General features: G+C 37.9%; 2 protein-coding genes across 2 annotated transcripts; one reads left to right on the forward strand and one right to left on the reverse strand.

Moving 5' to 3' along the window:
- Positions 1–6,667: 6,667 nt before the first annotated feature.
- LOC119780782 (coiled-coil domain-containing protein 122-like) lies at positions 6,668–12,413 on the reverse strand. The gene is made up of 6 exons (XM_038280929.1): positions 12,336–12,413; positions 11,265–11,356; positions 10,724–11,122; positions 10,538–10,654; positions 7,632–7,705; positions 6,668–7,540 (listed from the first exon to the last, which is right to left on the reverse strand). Exons 1-6 carry the CDS (start codon positions 12,358–12,360, stop codon positions 7,459–7,461), a joined length of 789 nt encoding a protein of 262 aa, XP_038136857.1. The 5' UTR covers positions 12,361–12,413; the 3' UTR covers positions 6,668–7,458.
- A 6,064-nt stretch (positions 12,414–18,477) lies between these two features.
- mtrf1 (mitochondrial translational release factor 1) lies at positions 18,478–27,270 on the forward strand. The gene is made up of 9 exons (XM_038280925.1): positions 18,478–18,945; positions 19,259–19,350; positions 19,740–19,821; positions 20,029–20,136; positions 20,822–20,994; positions 21,068–21,185; positions 21,259–21,395; positions 24,315–24,413; positions 27,048–27,270. Exons 1-9 carry the CDS (start codon positions 18,576–18,578, stop codon positions 27,171–27,173), a joined length of 1,305 nt encoding a protein of 434 aa, XP_038136853.1. The 5' UTR covers positions 18,478–18,575; the 3' UTR covers positions 27,174–27,270.
- Positions 27,271–27,333: the final 63 nt, after the last annotated feature.

Consider the following 27,333-nt stretch of genomic DNA (forward strand, 5'->3'; position numbering starts at 1 on the left):
GGGTCATCAAAGTTAATAGCTCTGATTTTATAGCTTTTTATTTATCAAAGTTTTTATTGTGAGTTTCACTTATCACCTACACTTTTCTTGGATTGTGTTGTCAGAAAAATGCAAAGAAATATTTCAGAAAATGTTTTTTTTACTTTTGCAAGGCATTGCATCCATCCAACTCTCCATTTTCCATCACACTTATCCCTGCTGGGGTCGTTGGGGGTTGCTGGTGCTTATCTTGATGTGATCTTGTCATTTCCTTTTTGAATCAACACCAAAGTTGTCCAACATCTGTTTTATACTGTTGTGCAAATTTAATATATCTATTGCCCACCCCAGTAGGGGTGGTAAATGTGTTATTTATTCAGAAAATACAAAGACTTTCATATACCGTTTATGACTATAGGACCTACTGGCTGTGTGTTAGAACAACAAATGAAAGTGTGAATCGAGCTAAAATCATGGTCAAAAAGATAAGTCTGCACATACATGGAATAAAGTCACCTGAACTTGCATTAAAAATGTACTAACATTTATTAACAAAAATCATGCAGCTCCAAATCAAACATATTTCATTTAAAAACTCTGGACTAAAACCATTGAAACCCAACTAAACTGAACTACTACAAACAAAAAAGAAGTAAAAACATTGCTGAAAAGCATTATAAATGAGATGTTGCAATGTTATTACCGTTTAGCAAGGATTCTATGTTTGGGAACTGTAGTGATATGTCACTGTTGGGCTCCCGTAGTTCAGAGCAGACTGATGCATGCGCTGTACATCCAGTTGCCATGGAGTTACACACTGATTAATAAAGTTGATTTTGACAAGCTGAACGAGTTGTACTCTGGAATTGCTTCTCAAAAGATAGCCATTCACGACAGGAACCAAAGTTTATCTTGAAGAGTTTGGGATGTGCTTTGAACTGATGTAGTCAACTTGAATATTCTCAAACCAATTCACAATGCAAATACATTAGGTGAATAAAACATTTGGCAAAATATCTTTTATTAAATGATTTGCTTAATCAGGAACCAATAACCTTAACCCTTTAGGACTTGTTACTAAAGCATAGATACTGCAACATGGCCATTTTTCCTTGAAATTTTGTAAAAAATTCTTGATCTTTAAGCAGTGATGTATTAAATCTGCAGCTCTTGTTTTTTGGCCCTTTTTTTATCAAGGTTAAATTAACAGGAGCATGATCACTGACAAAAATAGGTTTTCAATCCATGCAGACATTGCTTAAATCTGTTGAAGCATTCTTGATCAGATCTTGTTCAAGCTCTGTTTTTTTTTTTTTTTTTTGCTTTAATGTTCAGGGGGTACATATTACTACATAGTGACAAAACTTACAGGTGTTGTTGAATAAAATTGCTAAGTTTCAGCAGAGGAGGCACAGATGTTCTATCTTGTCTTGTGCACGAGGAGGAGACACTCAAGTTACAGTCCTTTCAGACTACTTCTTCCCTCTTGATTGCATTCATAATTTACCACTGTGCTGCTTCCCTTAAGTCCACAGAAGAAGGTACCAGCAAAGGCATGCCTTTTTTTTCTCCTGCAGTAATGCACAGCCTGGGACTCCCCCACTACTCCCCTTTGGTTGTCCTACTTTCTTTCTGTCAAGAAGAAATAATCTGCCGCCAGATAACCGTTGATGAAGATTTTTATGGTCCTGCCTGTACTTTACCTCACAACTTACCATTTATTTACAATAAGGAATATATATTTTTAAATGGTTCATATTTTAATTTAAATAGCAGCTTCAAACAGTTTCTGACAATTTTTCAGTTTTAGACAGGACACATTGTTTAACGTCTCAATCAGGCATGTTTAATTAGATCAAATGTGGATCAACATGTTCTTTTCCATGAAAACTATGAGATAAAATACAGAAAGATTAGCATTTGCATTACTAAAATAAACATTTACTTTAAATCAGAATAAAGTAGGTTTGCACTTACAAGGAATCTGACTTGGTATTGATGTTGAAGACAAATTATATACAGAATCTTTAGGTTTATACAATTTAAACCAACAATATACTATATATACAGTAGACCGTGCATTAAATTTATGGTCTGGAGATGCTACGTTGGTTTAGCTTCTACATCAATGAACAGGGGAGAGGGATAGGCAGTGACAGTGTCAGAGGAGTCTCTGGGCCTTGTTGATAAGGCTAGTAGCAGATAGGAAGAAACTGTTCTTGTGGTGTGAGGTCCTGATGGACCGCAGCCTCGTGCCAGAAGGAAGTGACTGAAATAGTGGCTGGGGTGCAAGGGATCATCCACAATCTTTCCTGCACACCTCCAAGTCCTGGAGGCGTGCAGATCCTGGAGAGATGGAAGAGTTGCAACCAGTGATGTAGTCCACATTATTGTAGTGGGTATACTGTGCTTAGAAATAAGCACGCCAGTAAGTACAATGTAATTGACCTTTTTTTTTTTTAAGCATATTTAACATTGCTTAATTTCTCTGTTGCTTACATTTGAATCAATGAACAACAAACTGTACTACAGTTGGCTTTGTATTGAAAAGACGTAGAATCTCTAAAACAGTACAACAAAACATGCTTAAGTATTAAGTACTACATGTAAGTACAGAAGTACTATGCAGGTTAAAACTGTGTCTATAAAATGTTCCAGACATGTTTGTTTTGAGGCTCCTTATGTTTCACTTGTCTTCTTGTTTCTGTTGCAAAGCGGTGGTTTCTTAACCATGTTGTCACATACTTCCTGGCGAGATCAGGATGGTCTCACAAGGCTAGCTCAGACCCCCATATACCAGCGGTGCGCTGTCAGTAGGAATCACATTCAACAGCAGCCTCTGGCCCGGTCGCCAACTCGCGGTTCAACGCGCCGGCTGGAAGCGGTTTTCATGAACGTAATCCAGACTGCAGGCACCAGGATAATAAAAGCAAACACGCTTTGTCGGCAGATTTCAGCATTTTCAGTTAATAAACTGTTTTAGATGAGTGATCATAGCGCTCTGTGTCATCAGCGATCTGTCTGTCACCCTGCCAGCTCCCAGATCAGCTTCTCTGATTGGTTGATGCGGCGGGTCCAGCAGCAAAAGTTCAATTTTTCCATCTCGACCGGCAGCGCGTTTGCGGCGCGTCACTCGCATCAACCGTTGACTTTGCATGTAAACTCGCTGCGCCTGCTGTGTCCGGTGTGAACAGAGCATTATTGGGCCCTTTTAAGTGGTTATACGGAAATTCACAAGCTTTTCTAGTGGGTATACGGCATATACCCGCGTATCACATAGACTACACCCCTGGTTGCAGCCAATCACCTTCTCTGCAGACAAGATGACACGATGCAGTCTGCCCTTGTCCTTGGCGATGGCATCAGTGTTCTAGATGGTGATGGAGGAGATGAAGTTCACCATCATTGTCCTTGGCAGGCAAAAAAACACTGCGTTCCAAGAAAAACACTTGCTATCCAATGTAAAATTGATGGTGGTTCCATCATGCTTTGGGACTGTGTTGCCAATGCTGGCCCTGGGAATCTTGTTAAAGTTGAGGGTCGCATGGATTCCACTCAATATCAGCAGATTGAGAATAATGTAGAAGAATCAGTTATGCAGTTGAAGTTACGCTGGGGATGGATATTTCAGCAAGTCAATGACCCAAAACACCTCTCCAAATCTACTCAGGTATTTGTGCAGAGGAACAATTACAATGTTCTGGAATGGTCATCCAAATCCCAAGAACTGAATATCATTGAACATTGGTGGGATGATTTGAAGCAGGCTGTCCATGTTCGGCGACCATCAAACTTAACCTGGAATTGTTTTGCAAAGAAGAAGCGTCAAAAATCCCTTCATCCAGGATCTAGGAATAAAAAGCTGCAGGAAGCGACTAGAGGCTTTTGTTTTTGCATCATGCTTTGGGGTTGTTTTTCTGCACATGGGAAAGGGTGAATGCACCACATTCAAGAGAGGATGTCAGGGCTCAGACAATTGGACCCGGAATTCAGGCAGAAAAAGCAGGTCAGTTCAAGGGAAAAGCGCTTGAATGAAAGCTCAGCGTAGTTACAAGGCGTTGACTGGGACCGGCTTGTTGGATTCTCTGTAGAGACGGACACTCTCTAGGCTCAGACGGGGAACTATAACAAGCGAGTGAATCACTAACCTGGAAATATGTGCAGTCCGTGTCCAGAGGAATTAGTGGGAGCCAGACCGGTGACATCCCCACAATATGCAGTGGGAGCCACCCAGTGAGTTCCAGGAGTGGAGCAAACCAGCTAGTAGACACTGAAGAGCAGGATGATCCAGAGGCAGAATCCAGAGCAGGTAACGGGTCCAGACCAGAAGATCAAAGAGATGCAGAGGTACCAAGGGGATAATCCAAGCCATGGTCAGGGGACAGATACAAGGCCATTAACAGGCAGAGTACAAACAGGGAGAAACAGAGCGAAATAGGGGCAGACCAAAACCGCAGGGGCAAAACAAGTCAGGATCACGTAGTCAAACAACAATACAGATACGCCAGATACTTCTCACCCTAAACTCTTATAATCTTGCACTGGGGGCTGGAAAACTGGCAGCATAAATAGGAGCTTGAAACAGGTGGATTAAATAAGCATTAATGAGCAACCGGGATGAGTTAAAGCAATTAAAGTAGAACCAAATGGACCATGTTAGAGAGCCCTTCAATGATGGTGAGAATGACAGTATTAGATTCAAAGCAAGGTGACCCGGTAATGAAGTCCGCGGCTAGTTTGGATCAAGGACAAGGGGAATAGCTAGCGAACGGAGAAAACAAGCTGGAGGTCTATTAGATGTCTTGGAATGATTGCAAAGGGCACAAGCTGCCACAAACTCCCATACATCTGCAGACAGAGAAGGCCACCAAAACTTAGTCTGAACAATGTTGATGGTCTTAATAACACCAGGATGACAAAATAGACGAGAACAGAATTCCAAGACCTTTCCTCTCAGAACATCTGGAACAAACAAACAATCATTGGGACAATCATTTTGAGAAGGTTGGTTGAGGAGGGTCTGTCTGACTTCCTTCTCAATCTCAACCCTACACCTTACAGATTCAGGTAAGACAAACTCCTCTGCACCACTGGAACTCTTGTCGTCCACCTTAAACACCCTGTTAGGCACGATCCTCCTTTTGAGGATCTCTTTTATTTATTTTTTTTACACATCACCCTCATCCTTTTGTTTGTTTATTGCTTGGACCTCTTGTTATCAAATATATTATAATTTTATAAGAACTTACCTGTTTCTGCCTATATGTTTATGCCCCCACTCCCCTAGACCAACAGGGGGTTGTAACACATGGCACAACAGTAGCGTCCATTATTAATCATAGGAGGCTTACATTATTATTATGGAGCCTGAGACTAGAGCCATCCAGGCAAACCTGGTATCCACTTCTCACTGTTTTAGTCTTTTGCCATTGTTTTGTAGGTTGAGACAAAATAATAGTAATTGAACATAATTGATCTCACAATGGAGATATTAAATTCTGCATCTTAACCCATCCCCTTGAGGAGCAGTGGGCTGCCACTGTGCAGTGCCTGGAGAGCAATCATGGGTTAAGGGTCTTGCTCAAGGACCCAGAGTGAAGGCTGTGTGGATTGAAACGGGTCCTTCCAACCTCAGAGCACAACTGCCGTGCTCTAACCACTAGGCCACCTCTTCCGTCTTACCATTTTGTTCACTTCGTTTTTAGAAGTTGCTATATCGTTTTATGGCTTCAAAAGTAAGCCAAAGACTCTCTTCCTGAAACCTCTGTTACCACTGTATTACAACACGGGTTCCTGGAAATGCAAGATAATATGAAGTCGCAAAGAAAGGTTGGTTTATTCCTTTCCACACCCATTCCTTTCTAGGAGGAAAGTTACCAGCATTGTTTGGATTTCTCTTAAGAACAAAACCCAAGAAAATTTCGTAACAGGAGTTCCAGGGAGAATCATTGACATCATTTACAGTGGTAAAACCCATCAGAGCAAACACATGCACTGCATATTTCTGTAGTAGCAGATGGCTGATGTCACATGATGTTTGTCTAAGTTTTTACACTGCACCTTTTTTTTTTTTTTTTTTTTTTTTTTTTACATAAATGGTTCTTAATTTCTGAGCACATTCTATTTTGGCCCAAACCAAAATGTTATATAAATTGAAATGTCTAATATTGTCTGACAAATACTTAGAGATAATGTAGAATTAGAGGCACGTTCACTGAGTTAAATAATGAAATTTCCATCCAATAAAGCTTCTGCTTCTCATTACATATGACATTTTTAACAGTTAGTTCATTTTGACTCAAGTGTAAAACCCTAAAGTTCTGCTAATGGTGATTAAATTATTCCTGAATGGCTCGTATATGTAAAAATTAGACTGTAGGTAACAATATATTTATATAAGTATTGAAATACATCAATAAATCTTAAATTAAATTAACAAATGTATCTTTAAGTAAATCAATGCTGAAAATAAGCACCGTTTAAATATATATGTATATATATAATATGTTTTCTATTTGGACCATTTATAAATCTAATGCTATATAATCCTAGCAGATTTGTAATCATTTAATTCAGTTTTAGCTTTCTGTAGTTCATTGTCCAGTCATCTCATGCTTGTTCAATCAAAGGCTGATGGAATAAATTAGTTTTTATAGCATTTTATTTTTGAAACAGAAGTTTGGCGAATATTGAAAGACATGTTGCTGGGTTGATGTAAGTCCAAACTTATTACTATGTCCAACAAGAAGGATTCCAGACCAGAAAATGTGTTTCAAATATATTTTTTAAGGTTTCTGTTCATGTTTGATTCAATATTTACTTAACTTTTTTCCAGACTAGCCTATTGAATCCAAAACACTGTGAACTCATTCCTTGAAAATGTCAAGAAGTAGTTGAATTAACAATGAACAAGCACAGTAATTGGTTTCAACAGTCTCTTTGTTCTTATTGGGTTGGAGGGACAGTAGAGCTGTCACTTCGCACTCATCAAGCCACCCAGTAAGGCAGAAGCTGAAACATCGTGTTCCAAAACAAACCTCTTCAATGTCTCGTCAGTCACGGTAGACACATGCCTTCTGCTGTGCATCAAACTCCGTTCAGTATGAACAGATTTTCTGTCATCACTTAAACTGAGATCAGTTAATCCAGCACTCTGCACATCTCAACTAATCCACATTGAAAATGAAAAAATGTTTACCTAATAAGTTCTTTGTTGAACCATGTTGACAAAGCTAATGAAATAATTTAACATTTCGGGTTGTATTTAGCTAAATTTTATTGAAGTCATTAATATATCCTAAAAAACATGTCAGTCAAAAAGATTAAAAAAAAAAGAGCAAGCTAGGTATTAACTGGAGGGTGCTGCCCCCTGCTGTTCATCAACTGAGATAAAACCAAACCTATATGTAAACAGTAAGTCAACTTATTCTTTAACATAAAAATAACAGACTGGACAAGCATAATTCAACATTTAAGCCATCACCAATCCTCAGAGGAATGCTGCTGGCCCTTGAGCTCAGCTAGCTGCTGCTGCAGTTGGAGGATCTCATCCAGTGTTTGCCTGTGAAAAGAGGCAAATTCATAGCATGTTATTGAAAGCAGTGGGAATTCACCTAGATGAATAAGAATAGATCGATTTGGGTTTGTTTTACCTGTGAACAGCCTGAGTTCTACTGAGTTGACAGCGGAGACGCTTCACAATGGCTTCATGGCGCCTGTTTTGGATCTGATGGAGAGAAAAAAAAGAATTTTCTTTTTGACAAAAATAATTTAATTCAATTCAGTTTATTTATATTGCGCCAATTCCCAAAACACGTCCCCTCAAATGTTTTCTATCTGAGGAAAACTAGCTTGTTACATTGTGATGTTAATTCTACAGCGGAGAGGGAAAACCTCCCTTTTGATAAAAAGAAACCTCCAGGGAGCTAGGTTCAGTGTGGGTTAACTTCTACAGAGGCTGACTGGGGGTTTGAGAAGACAAAGCAACATGGAAGCATGGATCAACAAATACTTTCTATATTAGAAAAGGTAATAGTAATATAGATCTACAATCGCTCAGTCCAGAAAAGAATGAGCTAAGCAGGTGAGCTCTGAGCAAGTTTCCTGTTTGTGACAGTAAAAGCCGAGCCTACACTACAAAAACTCTAAAAGAGGGATTTTTTTTCTTAAAATAAGTGTGTTTTTTATTGAAGTGTCTCACAAAAGTTGTGAAAATAGCAGATCTAGTTCAACACATCACACTGGTTAGTATAGCAGACAGACAGTACAATAAAGGAATGGTTTTAGACACAAGATCCTGATCTACTATCAATTAGGCATTCCACAGATCAATAAAATCTTCATTGCTCCTTAAAAAACCAAATAACAAAAGCATTATTCTTTCTACTTTGGAAATTTTGGCTTTATTTCTGATAATTTACCCCTCGGTTATTACTGCTCAGGGGTCAAAAATAGATTTTAAATTGACAGGGTTTTGAACCTACATAATTTCCTTGTAATGCCATGGCAATCCAGACCTAAACTGAATGAATATGGTAACTAAGATGTTGAAATATTTAAATGCAACAGAAAAAATGCTTCAATAGCAATACAAGGAAACATTTACATCATATTTAAACAGATAGAAACGAGAACAATGAGTGAGAAATATTCAAAGATCTATTTACGTTTTCATTGGGCTCTTTATCCAGAAATAAACAGAATTCAAAGAAATATTGTATTTGGATATAACTTAGGGATTCCTTCAGGTAGAAATTAAAGAATGTTTAGTATCCTCACGAGCTACTCAGTGGCGCTGTGGATAACACTGCTGCCTTGAAGCAACAAGGTTCTGGGTTTGATTCCCAGCCCGGGTCTTTCTGAATGGAGTTTGCATGTTCTCCCATAGCATGTGTGGGTTCTCCACAGTCCAAAAACATGATTGTTAGGTTAATTGGCTTCTCTAAAAGAGTGTGTGTGTGAATGGTTGTTTGTCCCTGTGTTGTCCTAAATGGACTGCTGCCTCTCACCCATAGACATCTTGAGGGTTGGAGACCCCTCATGACCTCACTAAGCATGACAGAAATTGGATGGATGTATAGTAACTCGTCTTCTGAGCCGGATAAAATCAAATCTTGATAGTTAGACAATAGGGTTTTTTTACGCTTGGTAGAGGATGATCAGCCACATAGTTTATTAAGTAGCGATGAGTCATACTGCTGAGAGCGAACCATTAGAGTGGTGTGTGAAGCACAGACACGGAGCTTCACGCACAAAGACACATTTCTGCACAAGTACAGATGGAAGATCAGAGCAGAGTTGAACCGGGTTATTTTCTCAGACCCTGCCGCCGCTGCTGCCATGATCCATCTGTGCTCCTGCAGCATGTGCAACAGTGTGCAGCAGGATCAAACAGGACATAGCTGCACATAGCTGATTACAGCACAATAATGCAGTTTAAACGCCTGACTGACTACCTGCCAATTTTTATTTAGTCTTGTCTCGTTGACGAAAACTCAAACATAGGGGTACATAGGGGAACGGCCCTAGATGGGGAGCAAAGGTATTGGTCGGACATTCATCCCTAGTCAGCCATTTCAGCACCTTACAGCTGTTTTTCTACATGACATGGTCAATAACAGAGGCACATCATTGAATATGTGCCTTTCGCTCCTTCAACTCTCCCCCTATCTTCCCCTTCCCATGCACACACTCTAGAATGCGTTTCTATGTAAATGCAAGGGAAGTGGGCAATGAATTGGGCTGTTGGAACTCATGCCATATGATGACAAGAAGAAAAAGATTGACATAATGAAAAAAAGTGTTGCTTTGTTCCAGGTCTCCAGTAGGGATCTGTATTTTGCAACAGATTATGACATGAAAAATTAAGGGACTTCTGTTGGGTTATTTTATTTGTACAGTGATTTATGATTAATCAAAAAGTAAAACAGTTGAATCACTGAACTTAGGATTCAGGATTTAACTGTTGTCACTCAGCTATAACACTAAGGTGTGGCTGTGGTGTCTCTGATAACTATGATTAGATGCAGCATACCGTTTGTAACTGATGTCCAACAAAGATAACATCCTTTCACCCATCTTCTGCTTATCTATCAGGGTCCCGGAGGGGCTGGTGCCTATCTCCAGCAGTTTATGGGGGAAAAAGTAGGATAAACCACGGACAGGTTGCCAGTCTGTCAGAGCGACATACAACCATGCAAACACACACTCACACCTATAATATTTCTGCATACCCGTTGGAAAGAAGATACTTCTACGCCTAGATGTTGTCACTCCCTAACAGGAAAAAAACAGACGAAGCTACTAAGAGGAAAATGGCAGAGAGAACATAAAGTTTGGTGGTTAACAAACAAATACTCCACAATTGAAGGATAGAGATAGAATGAAGAATAATGATGTAAAGTGGTCCCTATCCTCTAGCAGTCTAAACCTATAATGACATACAGGGTTAGCATTATTTGGAAATAGAAACAAAATGTAAATGTCATGTTGTTACTACCAATACGTGTGTGTGGGACACATGGCAGATCTAGGGAAATATTTAATTACTTTTCGATACCTCTATGTCTTTCTTTAACTTGACATTAGTCTCAAGCTCTTTCTTCAGTTGGTGAGTCATTGCAGCAACAGCCAAACTTCTTTCAGAGATCTCCCTCTTCAGGGAATCAGTTTCCCCCTGCACATAAGAACATTTAAAAGATCAAGACCCAACCCAGTCGAATTGTTATTCTTAGTATTTTCAAACCTTAGCAGTCTGCAGCACATTCCCGTTTGGGTTTTCCAAATCCTCCCTTAACTGCTCTTTCTCCTGCTTCAGTTTCCAGACCAGCATTTTTTTCTCCTCGAGTTCTCTGTGGGTCTCCGTCTGGCACGCAGCCTGCAAGACGACGTTTCTGTGACCTTTCATCTTTTCCCTGTACATGCTGAATTTTCCAAGTGTTAATTGGTCATCCTCCACCTCCTCTTGTATATACATCTGCAGCTCTATGTTTCCCTTGTTAATGGAAGCACAGCGATCATGTAGGACCTTCTGTTGCCTCTCCAAATGGTCCATCTGGCCTTCCAGCAGCTGGATTTCTCTTGATTTAGACTTTACCTCCTGCTTTGCATGCTGACATTTCTTCTTAACATCTGCCAGAGTTTCCTTTAACAGAAATGCACCTGATCAATCCAAAACATTCAGATCTTTACTAAATATCATTATTGGCATCCTTGAGAAATAGTGAAGTTCTATTTCATAAAAATACGAGGACATATTTTTTAAATATGTGAAGTAAATAATTTACCTGCACTGATTTTATTACCAGCTGTTTCTCTTTCAGGGTTTGTATCTTGGTGTAATTCTGCTGACTGACATCCTTCACTGCCTCCTGAAAGACTTAACAGATATAATACAAATGCATAAAACAATTAATCAATAGAACTTTTTCTAATAGATCAACATCTCATGTTTTTTCATTTATATTTATGTAGGATGCAGTCAAATGTGTAAAACGCCTCTTTTCATGACAAAGTAGCCTAGTTCCAGTCATTCAGTCTAATACACATCTAATCTAATAAACATCTCAAGAATTTGATTTTGATGTTCGTATACCAAACTGATATACAATGTAGGTGCAGCAGATTCCAAAACAACTTCTTCCCACCACCATCAGACAGCTGAATGTAAAAAAAAAAACTCTAAACCATGTTACAAACTCTGCATCAAACTGACCATATCAATGGGATTTTTTCGCACCATGTGTTTTTTCTCCCACGTTTACATTTGATCACTGCTGCACTTTAAGAAACTAAAATGTCACCAGAGCTGTACAAAAGGAAATTTCTTTTTTCATGAAAATAAAGTTTGTCTATTTCTAAGCGTAAGTATGCTTAACTGTCATTGCAATGTTTCTTTTCCCTAAAAACTGGCCCAAACTTTGAGTCCTTAATAAATATTTTAAATTATTTGAGTTGTGCTTTTGCAAGAAACCTCACCAATTGCCAGTTTATCTTTTGGTAACTCGCAGGAACGCACAAAAAATTCACCTAAAGCTTCAACTCAGTTAAATTACATTAGCAATTTAAATTTAATCAATGAACACTGTCTCGGTAGATAGATAGGTAGACAGACAGAAAAACTTTTAAACCTAAAAATTACACACTTAGTCTGAAGTCTACCCCAAATACATATTAGAAACTTGTTGATTTTTAAACTTGTTGATTTTTAAGCTAACACAATTAGCCAGCTAGTTTGCTAAGCTATAATTGAGACAAAAGGTAGTATTTAATATTTTGATTTTCACCTTCTAATAACAAAAATAACAAAGGTTTCTGAGTCCTGTTATGTTTACATTCGTAGTTTTGTGAATCCTAACCTTTGTTGTCAACGAATTCGGACATTTTAGTCAAGTAGACTTGCAAGGTTTTTATGTCACCTGGTTAGCTTCTTTATTAATGTTCAAACGGCTTGCCATACTCGCTATACACGTTTCATTCGTTCATTCATTAAAAAAGTATGGTAAGCCGTTTTACCATAAATACGGTTGTACCTCCTTTACATTCAAGATATCTCAAATTGTTTTATGACTAGACGTTTTATGGTTGTATGGAGACGTCAATTTAAGATATCTAGAATGAATTACTGACTATCTGAAATACACATTTCAGATATCTACGATTAAATTACGACTAGCCATAAAGTAATTTCAAGATATCTCGATTTTAGTTTTGACTGTTCATAATTTTAATTAAAGGTATCTCAAATGCCACCATAATTCATGATATCTTAAATGTATTTTAGGATAGGAGATATGCAGTTTTGACTAGTGACAACTCAATTAGAGATATCTTAAAAGCAAATAATGACTAGACAAAACTAATTTAAAGATATCTTGAATTGTAATTTCGTCTATTCGAAATTCTTTTTAAGATAACTCTAAATTAATTAAAGATGTCTTGAATTATTCAGCTTTTCCATTACAGATATCTTAAATTGACATTCTGACTAGTCAAAATGTGTAATGATCTTTTTAATGAGCTTCCAGGAGGATCATTCGTAAAAAATCCCTTACTGTCAGTTTAATCCAAAGGAGGAAAAGTTAAATCTGCATGTGACGCTTTAAATGACAAATCTGGTGTCGTAATTTAAGATATCTTGAAAGGAATTTTGACTAGGCAAAATGTAATTTAAGATATCTTGAATTATTATTCTTCCTAATCAGAATGTAAAGACAGATATCTTAAATTACCATTCCGGATAGTCAAAATGTGGTTTTGTGTAGTCAAAATGTATTTTAAGATATCTGGAACGAAATTATGGATGGTCAGACGAACCCGAATTTATGTCAAAAAGGCTGTAAGCTAGGGTGACCAGACGTCCCCGATTTCCGGGGACTGTCCCCGTTTTGGACCACCTGTCCCCGGCTAAAGCTGTCCCCGGAAATGTCCCCGATTTTACCGAGGCGAAAAATGTTGCGTGTAGACTGTTATTACGGTAGAGCTGTTGCGCGCAAAAATAGGTATTACGGTAGCTGGTTGCGCTGCTGATAACATAAAGATAAGGAACAGAGCGCACCACTAGAAGGGCGGTAAATTATCCTTTTGGATGTTAGCTGCCATTAAAACACAAAAAAGAAGAAGAGCGCATCACTTTTAAAACAGAAGAAGAAGAAGTGGAAGTTCGTTTTTTACAACCTGTGGCAACTGATGGGGAGCTACGCTGAGTGATGGTAAGTGTGTTAATCAATTTATTTTATTCTGATCGGGCTGATCTTGTGATAAATGTTTGGTTTGTGTCCAGGTTAAAACAATAATAAAAAGTAAGACAAGACCACGAGTTGAGCATGAGTAAAAGACGCTGGGTTAAAATGTAGCAAAATGATTGAAAACTCCTTGTAAGGCGCTAATCTGGTACGCTGGTTCTCCAGGGATCAACAAGGGTTTGTATCATGGGCGTAGGTTTGCATAGGGACCATAGGGACATGTCCCTACCAAAGTTTTGAACCGTCCTAATTGTCCCGACCAATAATTGGATGTGAGCAACATGTTTATAATTTACAGCAGTGGCTCTTTTCCTCTCGCAGCTCCTCTGCCTGGTCTCTCCTGTCCCTTTCACCTAGCAGCGCATTGAACTGTGCTGCGCTGTTTAACTCCACTCTCATTGGCTGTTCTGCCTTAGGTCCCGCCTTCTCTCTTTCTGATTGGCTGTTTTCTAGTCCGCTGTGCTTGGAGCACAACATTGAAAATTTATTCACACTAGAATGCAGCGGTTACTACAATTAATATTAGACTATGAAACTAGTCCCAATAAAAAAATGAATATCATGTACACTAAAAAACAAAAACCTTTTTTTTTCTTTTATAAAACGAAATATTCTGAGTCAGCCAGGAGTTCTGAAGACACAAAATGGGCAAATAAAGGCTGTAAGCCATCAACATTTCTGATTCTTAGCCACAGCCACCTAAAAAAGAAAATGTGAGGGTTTCCTTTTTACCAATATTTAGTTGCTGTTACTGGTTTCATTTTTTGATGACTCTGAGGAAGTTCAGGTATAATTATTAGCAGGTGTTATTTCTCTTATAGAGGAAAACAACAAGAAATGGCGGCTAAACATCTGCTGTTTATCGTTTAAAAAGCATAATTAGGGTTCCAAATAATAATAATAATTTAATTGACTATTTATACTTCTAGAAATAGGATAAAGAGAAGAACAAACAGATGAAGAATATTAACATTGATTTTATCTTACATAGATTTCCACACAGTCTATAAGTAAATTAGTACAAACATTAATGTCTGGTAAAAATGCTGGAATCTGACTGTTTATTTTGGATATTATTAAATTACAGATAAGATAGTGTTATATTGTCTTTTATAATTGTTAAAAGTGATTTTATATTTTAATAAACTTAGGCTCATTCTCAGTGTTGTGTTTGTAGATGATGCCACTAAAAAGAAAATATACATAAGGAGCTATTTATACAGTCAGACAGTAGCAATATAGGACAATGATAAAAGGTTGTGTTACATTTAATCCTTTACTATTAAAAATGCACTTATACATTATATGATTATAGGAAACACAGATATCCAGTAATAATGGTGCAGGGCAGCTTGTAGGTGAAGCAGCTGGCCCTTCAGTGCTTCAGGTGATGTCTAAATAAACCAGGTGAAACTAAAATATTTCCACATGAGGAGTTCTGGATGGAGAATTTTGATTATATATATGTATTGTAGTTTTACAATTTTGGTATAATTACTGATCTAAGTGGGTTGCTCTGTTGGAAAAAGACACATTTTACATTTATATTATGTTTTAGAGTCTTTATACTCCAGTTAATGATGAATCAATTATTAAATTAGTTGACGATTATTGAAATAATCAATTAATGCTTCAAACATTGATAAACAGCATCTAATGAGTGTAGTGTTTTTTTTATTTAATTTTTATTAATGTAGCAAAATTATGCTTTTCTCTTTTAACATTGAATTCCTCTTATCAGTACGGATGCTCACATCGAGCATAAAAAAGGGCGTGCATATTGCATAGCACCAATGACACCCGACCAATCGTGTCCCTACCAAAGTTAAAATCAAACCTACGCCCTTGGTTTGTATAAAGATGTTTTAGAATGGATAGGTGACCTTTAGTTTATATTTCAGATAGTTATTATAAGTAGAGTTATTTCAATTTGTTTTGATGATTTATGGTTGTGATTTATGAGCATAGACTTCCAGTTTTTGGTGTGCTTTTTTACTGCTCAGTTTGGATATATATGAAAGTTCCTTGAGAAAAAATAGGAGTCAGTAACAGGAGAACTGAATAAGACAAGATCTACATGATCTGAGAATGATGGAGGAAGAGATAACCACCTGTTTAATGTTCATTTATTATGTGGTTTTTGCTTGTAGCACCTAATATTGTGGTAATTAGCATTTTTAGTATTTAGATGAGATATTAATAATAATAAGTTTTCATGTTGCACATCCCAATTTTTTTTGGAGGTGATTTTGATTATATAATGTCTCTGTTTTAGAATAATGTAAGATTGATGCTGGAGGAGTGAGGAAGAAGATAGAAAGACAGAAAGGAGATTGAATGAGAGAGGAGGAAACTAGGAACTCTGATAGAAAAAACGGTTGACAAGAAGGGAGAAAAATTTACTTTGAGGAGTAAAGCAGAGAGCAGGCAGAAGTCAGAAGAGGGCTAGAAACAAAAGTGAAGGTGGAGAGGGAAGAAAACAGACAAGACTGAATGACCAGATGGCTCTTTCAAAGAAGAGGAAGTGTCATTTTACAGAGAAATTATAATCAGAATTTCCATTGGGAAATTATATATGTATATGTTATTGCTGTTTATAAATATGGACTATTCTTGGATTATATACATTGTGTTGATGTTAAGCTTATTCTGCTGTTCAATGGTTAAACTTGTTTAAGATATTTAAAAAGGTTATTTTGCTTTTTACTTGCTATGTCTTCTCTTATATTATTTTACCCAAATTACCAGGGCCACTGCCTCAGACCCTGTTCAGTTAATATTTCTGTTTCAAACATTTAAAATGTATAATATGTATTAATAAAGTTCAAGTGATAAAGCGTTGACATGATTTGAGTGATAAACTAACATATTGAGCGATGTAGTGTGCAAAGTATGCTGTGGAACACAGAGTGGCTGTATACTCAGGTTAGTAGGAAAAATGAACCTGCTACTTTGAGACACACAGGCCCCTGATGTGGCTAGGTGACAGTAAGAAACATATATGAACCTTTACCTGCAGGCTTGACTACTACTTGTTTTTTTTTTTATGTTAATGAAGAAAAAAAAATATTTCTTATAGGTATGTACAGTAGATGTAAACAGAATAAGTATTTGTTGCACTTTTTTGAAGAGGTTAGACTTAGACTTAGACTTAGACTTCTTTATTTGTCATTTTGTATGCACAGGGTGCATACAGAACGAAATTGCGTTACATACAGCTTATGAACGTTGCATTGATATTTCACAATGGCACGAGTTATAGAAAAATACAAAAAGTGCAGCAGTGGTCAAAGTGTGAACAGTGCAGAGGATAAGAGACAGTGTGCAAGTTGCAGTGGTTCAGTGCAAAATGGCATTTGTGCAAAAAATGCGTTATTGAAAAATACAATGAGATGAACAATTTAAAGGGCTAAAAGTTAAAAGTTCAGCAGCATTTGATGCCCGATAATGTGCAATAGGTGCAGAGTTCGGATTGTGGATCAAAGGTTCAACAGTCTGATGGCAGTGGGGAAGAAGCTGTTGCACAACCTGGTGGATCTGCAGCGGATGCTGCGGAACCTCTTTCCAGAGGGCAGCAGGGAGAACAGTCCATGGTGGGGGTGTGAGGGGTCTTTGATGATATTACGGGCTCGGGACACACAGCGCTGTGATGAAATGTCCTTAATGGAGGGAAGAGGAGCCCCAATGATTCCTTCCGCTGTCCTCACCACCCTCCTCACATTCTTCCAGTCAGAAGCTCTGCAGCCTCCACACCACAGAGAGAGACAGCTGGTCAGAACGCTCTCTATGGTGCTTCTGTAGAAGGTTGTGAGGATGGGCGGGGGCAGGCGGGCTCTCCTCATCCTCCGCAGAAAGTACAAGCGCTTCTGTGCCCTCTTCACTAGAGATGAAGTGTTTACAGTCCAGGTGAGGTTGTCCGTGATGTGCACCCCCAGGAACTTTGTGCTGCTGACCACCTCCACAGCTGAGCTGTTGATGAGCAGTGGAGCATGGTGGGGGCGGTTTTTCCTGAAGTCGACGATGATCTCCTTCGTCTTCTCCACGTTCAGGATCAGACTGTTTTCACTGCACCAGTCCACCAGCTGCTCCACCTCCTCTCTGTAGTCCCGGTCGTTGTCGTCCCTGATGAGGCCCACCACCGTGGTGTCGTCCGCAAACTTCACGATGTGATTGGTGGTGAACCTGGGGACGCAGTCATATGTCATCAGGTGGGGAAACTGTCTCAACAGACAGCCACAGGCATAGAATAAATATTTGTATTTACTTTTCTAAATTTCTTTTCCTCATGTCACTCTCCCCTTAGGAGGCGGCAGAGCTCTTTGAGCCCAACAAAATTGGAAAGCCCTGCTAATGACCCTTGACCCCTCCGCTCCCACCCCCACCACTTTGACCCAACCCAGAGACACAGTTCTAGTTTTCTACTAATAACACTATTCATGTTATTAATCTTAGGATACACTAAACGTTTGGAAAGGCACATTCCTGGCTTTTACACTTGATTTTTGTTGTTTAAATATTAATAAATATGTAAAAATATATGAAACCATTACTGTCCCCGTTTCCTAATTTCATCTCGATAAGATGTATTGATTTTTATCCACGAGCAAGAAATGTCCCCAGATTTGATTTCAGAAATCTGGTCACCTTACTGTAAGCACAAAAAAAAAAAATAAAAAAAAAAAAAAATCCACCGACGTCATCCAAAAGTAAAACTACATTTCCCAGAGTTCTGTTCTCTTTTGTGTGTTGCTTTTTTTTTTAACCGTAAAACCACTTCCGGTTTCTCGTCCAAGGTAACGTTCTCCCTTTCCGACTGACTTTAATTCTTCACTCGCCCATAAAAAAAAGTACTAAATGTTTTTTCCTCGCTGGTTTGGACTGTACTCCCAGTGTAGCCGGATAGTTTTACCCACTGGCTTAGGGTGGAGACATAGGAAGGGACGCAGCAGGCTAATATATTCCAACTGGGGCACCATAGCTCCAAAACGACTATCCCATTCTGATCCAGTTGATTTATACAACAACATCTCGGTTCAGATGTATTTGCAGAAAATGATTGAGGAACATGGAGTAATTAGCAGAAAGTTACACCACGAACATGTGAGTGATTCAGACAGGAAAGCCCTGCAGAAGAAGCACTCAGAGCTGCTGCCTCTTGTTGAGTTGTTTGGGAGCATTGGACAAGCCCACAAAGACTTGGAAGAAGTCCTTTCCCTGCTACACAGTGAGTAGCGATTTAAACATTTTGCATTCATTATTGACTCTCTCCCCTTATTCAAAGCCAGACTCAAAACCCATCTGTTCCAGCTCGCTTATCTGTGAATATACTGCTCTTTTCCCTATCCATGATTGTTTTTTTGTTTTTTATGTTCCTGTATCTGTATTTTGTATTTTCATCTCTTTTTATTTTATTTTTTTTTTATTATTTGTAAAGTGACCTTGAGTGTCAAGAAAGGCGCTGTTAAATAAAATGTATTATTATTATTATTCATGATGTTGCCGTGTGGTATGCTTATCATAAACCTGTTATTACTCAGCTGATCCTACATGTGAAGATAAGCACCTGATCCAGCTGCTCAAAGAGGAGGAGACACAGATCTGCAGCAACATTGTGGCCTTAAAAAAACATGTGAGTGACGTGTAAACATCTACAGAGCTCTGGTGTCACTGATCACACTTATCCATGCATTGTTTTTATAGAGCACATGGAGTTAAGAATATGACAGGAAAAGCTCAACTGGATTACTGTAGACTGAACATTTAGACCAAGTCAACCAGATTTCACCTGTTTAGAATGAAGGAGTCTGTCTGATTAACAGTACCTAAGTCAGAATGTGATGTTGTGTCTCTTTTAAGCATAGGACCAAAAGCTAACATTAGAATAAAGGGTAGGATACCCAGAATAGATCCTTAAATAAGACCAGTCTTACAAGTTCCAAAAATGCCTTTTGACTTTAACCAACTGTTCAAGCTCTATAAAGATAACCAAAAAGTACTTAATGCTATTTTCCTCTTCAGCTGATCGAAGCTCTGGTGCCTGCTGACCCTCTTGATTCAAGTGATGTTGTGCTTGAGGTCGTTTCAGGACGAACGACAGGAGGTAGGAAAGAAAGCAAGACTATTTGCCTTGGCTTATATCCCGATTCCTTCTGAGCTGCTAAGTTTTAGTTTTTATTTTATTTTTTCTCTTTAGCAACAAACTGGGGGAGATCAATACCAATCATAATATTTAAAATTACAAAGACATATGAAAATGAAAAGCGATTACTTGACTTTCAGGAGATGAATCTGTGTGACTCTGTTTCAGGTGACATCTGCCAGCAGTTCACCAGGGAAATGTTTGACATGTACCGAGGCTTTGCCTTTTTCAAGAACTGGGACTTTGAGGTTCTCAACTATTCAGCTGCAGACTACGGTAGGCTCTGCAACCAAAAATATATATGTATATATATATTTTTTTTATAGAATCGTTTTGCACCAATCACTTTGTTATTATCTTCCTGTTTTTGAAGCTCTAGAAATGATTTGTATTCATGATTTAGTTTGTGAATATATATAGAAATAAATGCAGAGCAGAAGTCTGCTGCCCTCTGGATGTGTTTAGAAAAACAATCTTGTTAATATTTGTACCTGCTGCAGTTTTCCTAAAGGTCTATATAACTGCCTTGGACGATTTGACGTTGATGCAATTAGTAGAAACTGTGTATTTTAGCGCAATACAGCAAGCTCCCTCCTGATTGGGCAGTGTATCAATCACTGCCAATCGATTTAAGGGTTACAGATTGTGTGTCTGTAGATTAGCAACAGATAGACTGATGGATTGAATGTAAAAACTGGGCAAATGATATGAAGTAAAAGGAGCAGTCAGTGTGCATTGTCAGGCCAGCATATTCTACTCATATTTCTGAGCTGCAGCTTTGCAGGTAATATCAAAATGCATTTTATATATGCATTATATATGCATTAACTATGTTGTTGAAATGCATCTTCAAGCCTTTTAAGATGCATAAATGTGGATAAAAAAAAACCTTCTCAAACTCCTCTAGTTCATAAATGATTGTGCTCAGATGCACAATAGTAACACACTTTTATTCCTCTAGGAGGGCTGCACCATGCAGCAATCAGGATAGCTGGGGAGAAAGTCTACAGACACCTGAAATATGAAGGAGGAACGCACAGGGTGCAGAGGATCCCTGAGGTCGGCCTGTCATCCAGGATGCAGCGCATCCACACAGGAACAATGACTGTCATCATCTTGCCGCAGCCAGCCGAGGTAAGCTGGTCTTTTCACTGTCTTGTTTTTCTCTCTTCTGGTTTTTGTTATTACCTTCATTGTCTCTCTGTAGTTTGACGTCCACATCGACCCAAAGGATCTGCGAATTGACACATTCAGATCACGAGGACCTGGGGGTCAGGGTGTTAACACCACGGACAGCGCCGTGCGGATAGTTCATCTTCCCACAGGTCCGGACTAGCAGAGATGTTTTTAAGACTCCATTCAGACTTTCATGACACAAAAACATGTTCGTCCAAACAGGAATAACAGCTGAGTGCCAGCAGACTCGATCGCAGTTGCAGAATAGAGACACAGCCATGCGAGTACTGAGGGCCAGGCTCTACCAGAGCATGATCGGTAAAGAGACAGAGCAGAGACTCTCCGCACGGAAGCAGCAGGTAAGGTTTAACATTAAAAAAAGTATTTTCATTTTTATTTGTTTTACAGAGCATAAAAACGACAAAGAGGCTAATTTTATCTGTAGTCCCTGGGCAGGACGTATGGAGGACCAACTCTGCCATATTTAATAATTAATACAGAAATAAATAAATGCTCAATAAATAAATAAGCATACAATTTATTGCCACCAAAAATACAATAAACAAATAAATGTAAATAGAAATTAAATCATACAGTGAGACATAAATGTATATAACTCTTTTAATTAGCTTCTTTATTTATTTGATTTGTAATATTTACCTTTATTTTTTTGTCCTTTATAATCTTCAACTTTATTTTTTAATTACTTCTATTTTTCAGTATTTATTTATGTGAAAGTTATACTGTGAGTGGTGGCCAAGTGGTTAGGGTACAGGGCTTTGAATCCTGAGGTTGTGAGTTTGATCCCCCACTCCCACAGACTGCCACTCTGGCTCCCTGAGCAAGACCCTTAGCTCCACAGGCGCTGCAAAATGGCAGCTCCCTAAAATGCAGAGAGCTCATTTTGTTGCTCTGTACCTCTGACAGTGTAATGACAATAAATTGAATTTATTATTATATTTTTGTCTGTCTGCCTGCCCTTTTTACATTTCTGTATGCATTTCTGCCTCGTTATGCAAATGAGGAGGGGGTGTGTCCTAGAGAGTCAACTTCTTCTTCTTCTACTCACCCATATGAGTTTTGTGTCATTTGGAGTTCCGAAGATATTCTGTTATATCCAGGTTATATCCAAGTAATGTCTTCCTATGGGCAACGAGTTGAAGGCACAAACTAAACTGTTGATAATTTATCATTTATGGTTCGCCAGCATTCATAACATTTAGGTGAATCACTGTCCCCCAGACATCCCCATAGATATATATATATATATTTTTTTTAAAACGGAGTGTGTATGACGTTTCTTGGATAAACGCTATGTCTGTTTGTTGCAGTAGTAGATATGGAAGCACCTTCATCCGTTTCACAGGATTTCCCCATCCATTAATGTTCCAGGACACAACCTTAACAAAAGAATTATTGGCCATTCAGAATATAATGAAAATTAAAAAAAGTACATATTGGGCATACAAAAGTAGTTGTGATGTGTCTGACCCTCATAAAATTGTTTGAAAGTAATTTCAAAGTTTCTTTTAAATAAACAAATATGACATAACCGGTCAACATGATCCCCCTCAAAAACAGATGTAAACATATTCCGACTTTTATGAGACTCCTAGAAAATGGAGACTCTTCCTTAAAAATTAGTCCAAGTGTGCAAAAGATGAAAGAGAAAAAAAAAGAGAGAAAAAGATAAATACAAATAAATGCATGTAGATTTAATACAGGAAACCTTGAATTTTTCCCTAGCATGACTAAATGCTCCTCCCTTCCTTTTATGGGCTGCACTCTGGACTCGGTGGAGGAAGTGACTGAGAGGAGGGTGATATGCAAGTTTAAATCCATCATTTATTTTATTTTTTTCAGCTTTTATTGTCATTCCACTGTCACAAGTACAGAGCAACGAAATAAATTCTCTACATTTAACCATCCCCTTGGGGAGCAGTGGGGTGCCATGGTGCGGCGCTCGAGGAGCAGTGTGTGGTTAAGAGTCTTTGCTCAGGAACCCAGATTGGCAGTCCGTGGGAGTGGTGCTTGAACTCAGAACCTCTGCATTACAAGCGCAATGCCCAAACCACTAGGCAGCAACTCCCCTGGACAACACCTCTCACCCTCTGCACCAGACTTTGGAGCAACTGAGCAGCTCCTTTAGTGAAAGACTTATACACCCTGTTTGTAAAAAGCAGCACTACCACAGGTCATTCATCCCTGCTGCCATCAGACTTCACAACAATGCGGCACTATAAACGCAACAACTTGTGCAATAACTAATGTGCAATTACTATTTAATACCCTGTTCAATAACCTGTGATACAACACCCTGTGTAATAACCTGTGAGAATAACACATAAGAGCCTCCAGCTGTTTGAAATATATATATATTTGAAAGCACTGTATAAACCCCATGCACCTTTTCCTTCTTTTGGCACCCTCTTTTGTCTGTTGAGCTGATTTGACAAATTAATTTTCCCACTGTGAGATCAATAAAGTCTATCCTATCTTATCTTATTGGGCTCTCATGATATTAAATCTCCATAGGTAAAAAACTCAAAATATTCTTGTTTGAATACTTATTATTTACATGCACTTTGGGCTGAATCCCGACTTCAAACATCTTTCTAGAAAAAATTGGAATTGCTGCCGAAGTTGAAGCCACAAATAAGGCAAATACTTAAATGTGATTTACTGTGTTTTCATTTGTATTATTTTGCATTAAGTCAGAATGGTTTAATTGGTCTGTAAATGTTTATGTTTTACTATTAAAAGTAAGGCTGCATACATATGGGGAAAAGTGCAGCACTTTGATAGTTTCCAAATGTGTTTGTATTAAGAAAGATAACCCACTTAAACAAAAACAAACAAAAAAAGAAAAAGACTGAATGTCAACTTTTAATCAAATTTGAGAAAAAACACGAGGACCAGGCTAATTTCTTTTATACAAAGCATAGAACAATATCAGCATCGTTCATTGAAAAGATGAGACTAAATACATCAGAACATGTTTGGCATTAGCCAGATACAGTGGTAAAGAAAAGAAATGGAGACAGGTGAAGAACAGAGCTGGAAACATCGTTCAAACAATAAAAAAATTCAAAGTGATAAAACAGAACTGGACACTGAAACATTTAATGTGTGAAAAACTATATATTATTACTTAAGTGTAATTAAGTATATTTTCAGTGAAATAAATGAGTTGATGAGACAGACTTTATTATGTGAACATATTTCATAAAGGAAAGTATTTTAGATGTTTATGTTTCGACTGTCTCTCCTTGAACAAGGTGGGCACACGCAGCCAGGCAGAGAGGATTCGCACCTACAACTTTAGTCAGGATCGGGTCACCGACCACCGGACAGGATACACTGCCAGAGACATCAAGGTGAGATCGCATCTGGGGTCCTTTTCACAAAGTAGGTTTAACAAACTCAGATTCAAAGCCGCAACTCTGAATTTTTGAGTTCACAACAGCTGCTATGAAATATTTCAATCAATTCCAAGTAGAACGATTCAGTTTAGCATGCGAGTAACAAATATGAAAAGCCATTATAAGTGGAGCACCCATTCGACGAGTCACCATGACAACAGGCAACAGGAAGTGCCTATTTCAACCCCCCCAAAAAATGGCGAATGTTTAAAAGAAATAACACCACTACAGCTGCAAATGAGGGGAAGATGGTGAAGGAGAAGATTGTTGCACGTTTTATATGATTCTAAGCTTATATTAAGTGGTCTATGGCAAGCTGTTTCTACATTTATTAAAAACACACTCCTCTCTATTGTTCCGTTTGTAGATAACCAAAAAAAGATTCTTCCTGATAAAAATCACACTCTTAGACTGAACTGTAATATGTTTTTTAAATCACATTTTTGTAGCAAAGTAAAAAACAAATTTATACTAGTAAGAATTAAGCTTTATATATGTAGAAATATTTACATTTTAAGTGGCCGTTCTGACATTTATCAGCTTGACTATATATGTGTTTTTTTTATTATATCTGAAATACATTTTTTTATAGTTAAAATAATACAGGAATATTTTTTTCAGATATCAGGAATACATATGCAGTAAAACTAGAACATATGAAATCAGGATTATTTCTTGGATGGGGGATCAATGTATCTATTTAGGTGAAATCCTCTGGCAGCAAATGAAGATGAAGTCTAAAAACTTTGATCTAGGGTCCCTCCTCATGTTGATTAAGTTTTCTTTCACACAATAAATACTAAGTGTCTGTTTGTGCCGCGCTTCTGATGTCATCACCCCAATAAATGGTTGTTATTAGCGGCTATTAGCCCCATAGAATGGCTTCAGATTGTGCCAGTAGGCTTATTAGGTTGTTATCAACGAGTGAATCCTAATCCTAACACTAAAGTTATTTCTTTTCCCCTGTGGAATTAATTAATCTATTTATGTGTAATGTGAAAATACTTTCAGTACTTCTTCATGTACTGTAAATATAACTATATAAAAATAAAATTATCCGCATCTCGCTCATATTAAACAAACCAAAAACAAGTAATCTGTCAACTGAGTTGTAGAATCCTCTCTATAAATATTTAATTCTCTGTGAAAAAATGCTGATCATTCTTTAATAAAATCTTTGTCAAAACCCAAATGTTTTAAACCTAATGTGTGTAATGGACCTAGTGAATGATTTTTTTTTTTTTTACACACAAAACTATGACAAAAATCAGACTAAATCTAAATAAAACAATGTGATTGGCTGTAAGGAGTGCGGAGAGAGAGGACACTCCGAGTTTATTGAAGAAAACCTGCTAGTAACCAGGTTAGCTCTGGGGAGAATGAAACCGAGGTTGAGGAAACTCTCTTCCTGAACCAGAAAAGTCAAGTTTCCTTTTTTTTGAGGTTTAAAAGGGTTTTTGGTAAACCTGCTTTGTCAAACTGAGCCCAGAGTTTAAATGAGGTACATTTAAAGCTCGAAATCAACTCAAAACAAAATAAATATTATACCTCTGTTTTCTTCTTTATATACTCTTTATGTTTGTAATCATAAAAAAAGTTTTCTTTTGTTTTTATTGTATTGTTTGGCATACACCTGCATGATTGGAAATATCCCTTCTAAAATTTCACGCTTTATAATCTAATGTCGGTCTGAATTTAACATTAGAAAACCAACAAAAAGGTCAACTATTTATTACTGGAGGTAGATGTGTCCATATGTCAGTCTGGCCTAATTCATTGAGGAATATTTTGATGATATATCAAAATATTAACCTCACTGCGCTCTTAAGAGATGTAAAGATTCCATTCCATTTTCTTCCCCTTTATCTGGGGCCGGGTCACGGAGACAGCAGTCTAAGCAGAGATGCCCAGACTTTCCGATCTACACACACTTCCTCCAGCTGCTCTGTGGGGGGACCCTGAGGCGAGGTAAATAAACTATGAACTTGGGCTGAAACAATTAATCACATGAATCAGTTATTGAAATAATGATCTACTAATTTTGTAATCTATCGTCAACTGGAGTATAGACTAAAACATAGCAACCCACTTAGAGCAGCAATTATACCAAAACTGGGAAAATGTATATGCAAATATTTGGCCTTTAATTAAAAAAAACAACAAAAAAACAAAACTTTTTTTCCTTCTATGAGTTATATCAGAACTCACAAGCGGAAAGGTTTTACTTTCACCTGGTTTAATTCTGCAAAAACTCTTCTAGTAATCTTTTCATATCTGATTATCAATCAATTAATAAAAAAAAAAAAAAAATCTACTAGTATATAAATAAACTCCAAACTGGGTCATTTATTGACTTCATCTCTCCCACGCCCCTCTGTAGTTACACTGTGCCACCAAGTGGGGGCACTAGTGAATCAGCCAATGCATACACATATCAGCCAATGCCAAAACATGAAAACAAAGGCTAATATCTGCTGGCTGATGGATTGCTCCATCTCTACTAGACCTCACCTATATATGTATTTAGGTTTCCTTGTTTATTTTATGCATTTTGTTGAAGTAAACCCTCTGATTGTTTTTTGTGCTCAGGAGTTCATGAAAGGAGGCAAAGAGCTGGATGAGTTGATCTCAGACCTACTGGAACGCTCTGAGCAGGAGGCTCTCCTGGAGCTGGTGGAGACTAGTGTGCGTGCTTCAGGACGGCCAGCAGACTGATGGAAACATCTCTCCATCCCATTATGACATCCATGCTGCTATTGTTGTGCAATCGTCTTTTTTATTTATTCAATAAAGCAGAGCTTTCTAACCCTGACTGTAAATGAATAATTTGACTGAACGGGACGGACGGCTCATAAGCTGCCACACCAGAGCAGGG

This window comes from Cyprinodon tularosa, unplaced genomic scaffold (assembly GCF_016077235.1).
Source record: "Cyprinodon tularosa strain WSP-4 unplaced genomic scaffold, ASM1607723v1 ctg166, whole genome shotgun sequence".
Lineage (NCBI taxonomy): Eukaryota > Metazoa > Chordata > Actinopteri > Cyprinodontiformes > Cyprinodontidae > Cyprinodon > Cyprinodon tularosa.

What these genes read in the sequence shown, in the direction of transcription:
- LOC119780782 (XM_038280929.1), bottom strand. Translation starts at nt 12,360, where the DNA reads ATGTCCGAATTCGTTGACAACAAAG. An exon ending in ATGTGCTGCAGACTGCTAAG is followed by an intron (nt 10,655 to 10,723) that starts GTTTGAAAATAC and finishes TCTTATGTGCAG; the next exon opens with GGGGAAACTGATTCCCTGAA. An exon ending in AGTTAAAGAAAGACATAGAG is followed by an intron (nt 7,706 to 10,537) that starts GTATCGAAAAGT and finishes TCTCTCCATCAG; the next exon opens with ATCCAAAACAGGCGCCATGA.
- mtrf1 (XM_038280925.1), top strand. Translation starts at nt 18,576, where the DNA reads ATGTTTTTTCCTCGCTGGTTTGGACTGTACTCCCAGTGTAGCCGGATA. An exon ending in TTGTGGCCTTAAAAAAACAT is followed by an intron (nt 19,351 to 19,739) that starts GTGAGTGACGTG and finishes TTTCCTCTTCAG; the next exon opens with CTGATCGAAGCTCTGGTGCC. An exon ending in TTCAGGACGAACGACAGGAG is followed by an intron (nt 19,822 to 20,028) that starts GTAGGAAAGAAA and finishes ACTCTGTTTCAG; the next exon opens with GTGACATCTGCCAGCAGTTC.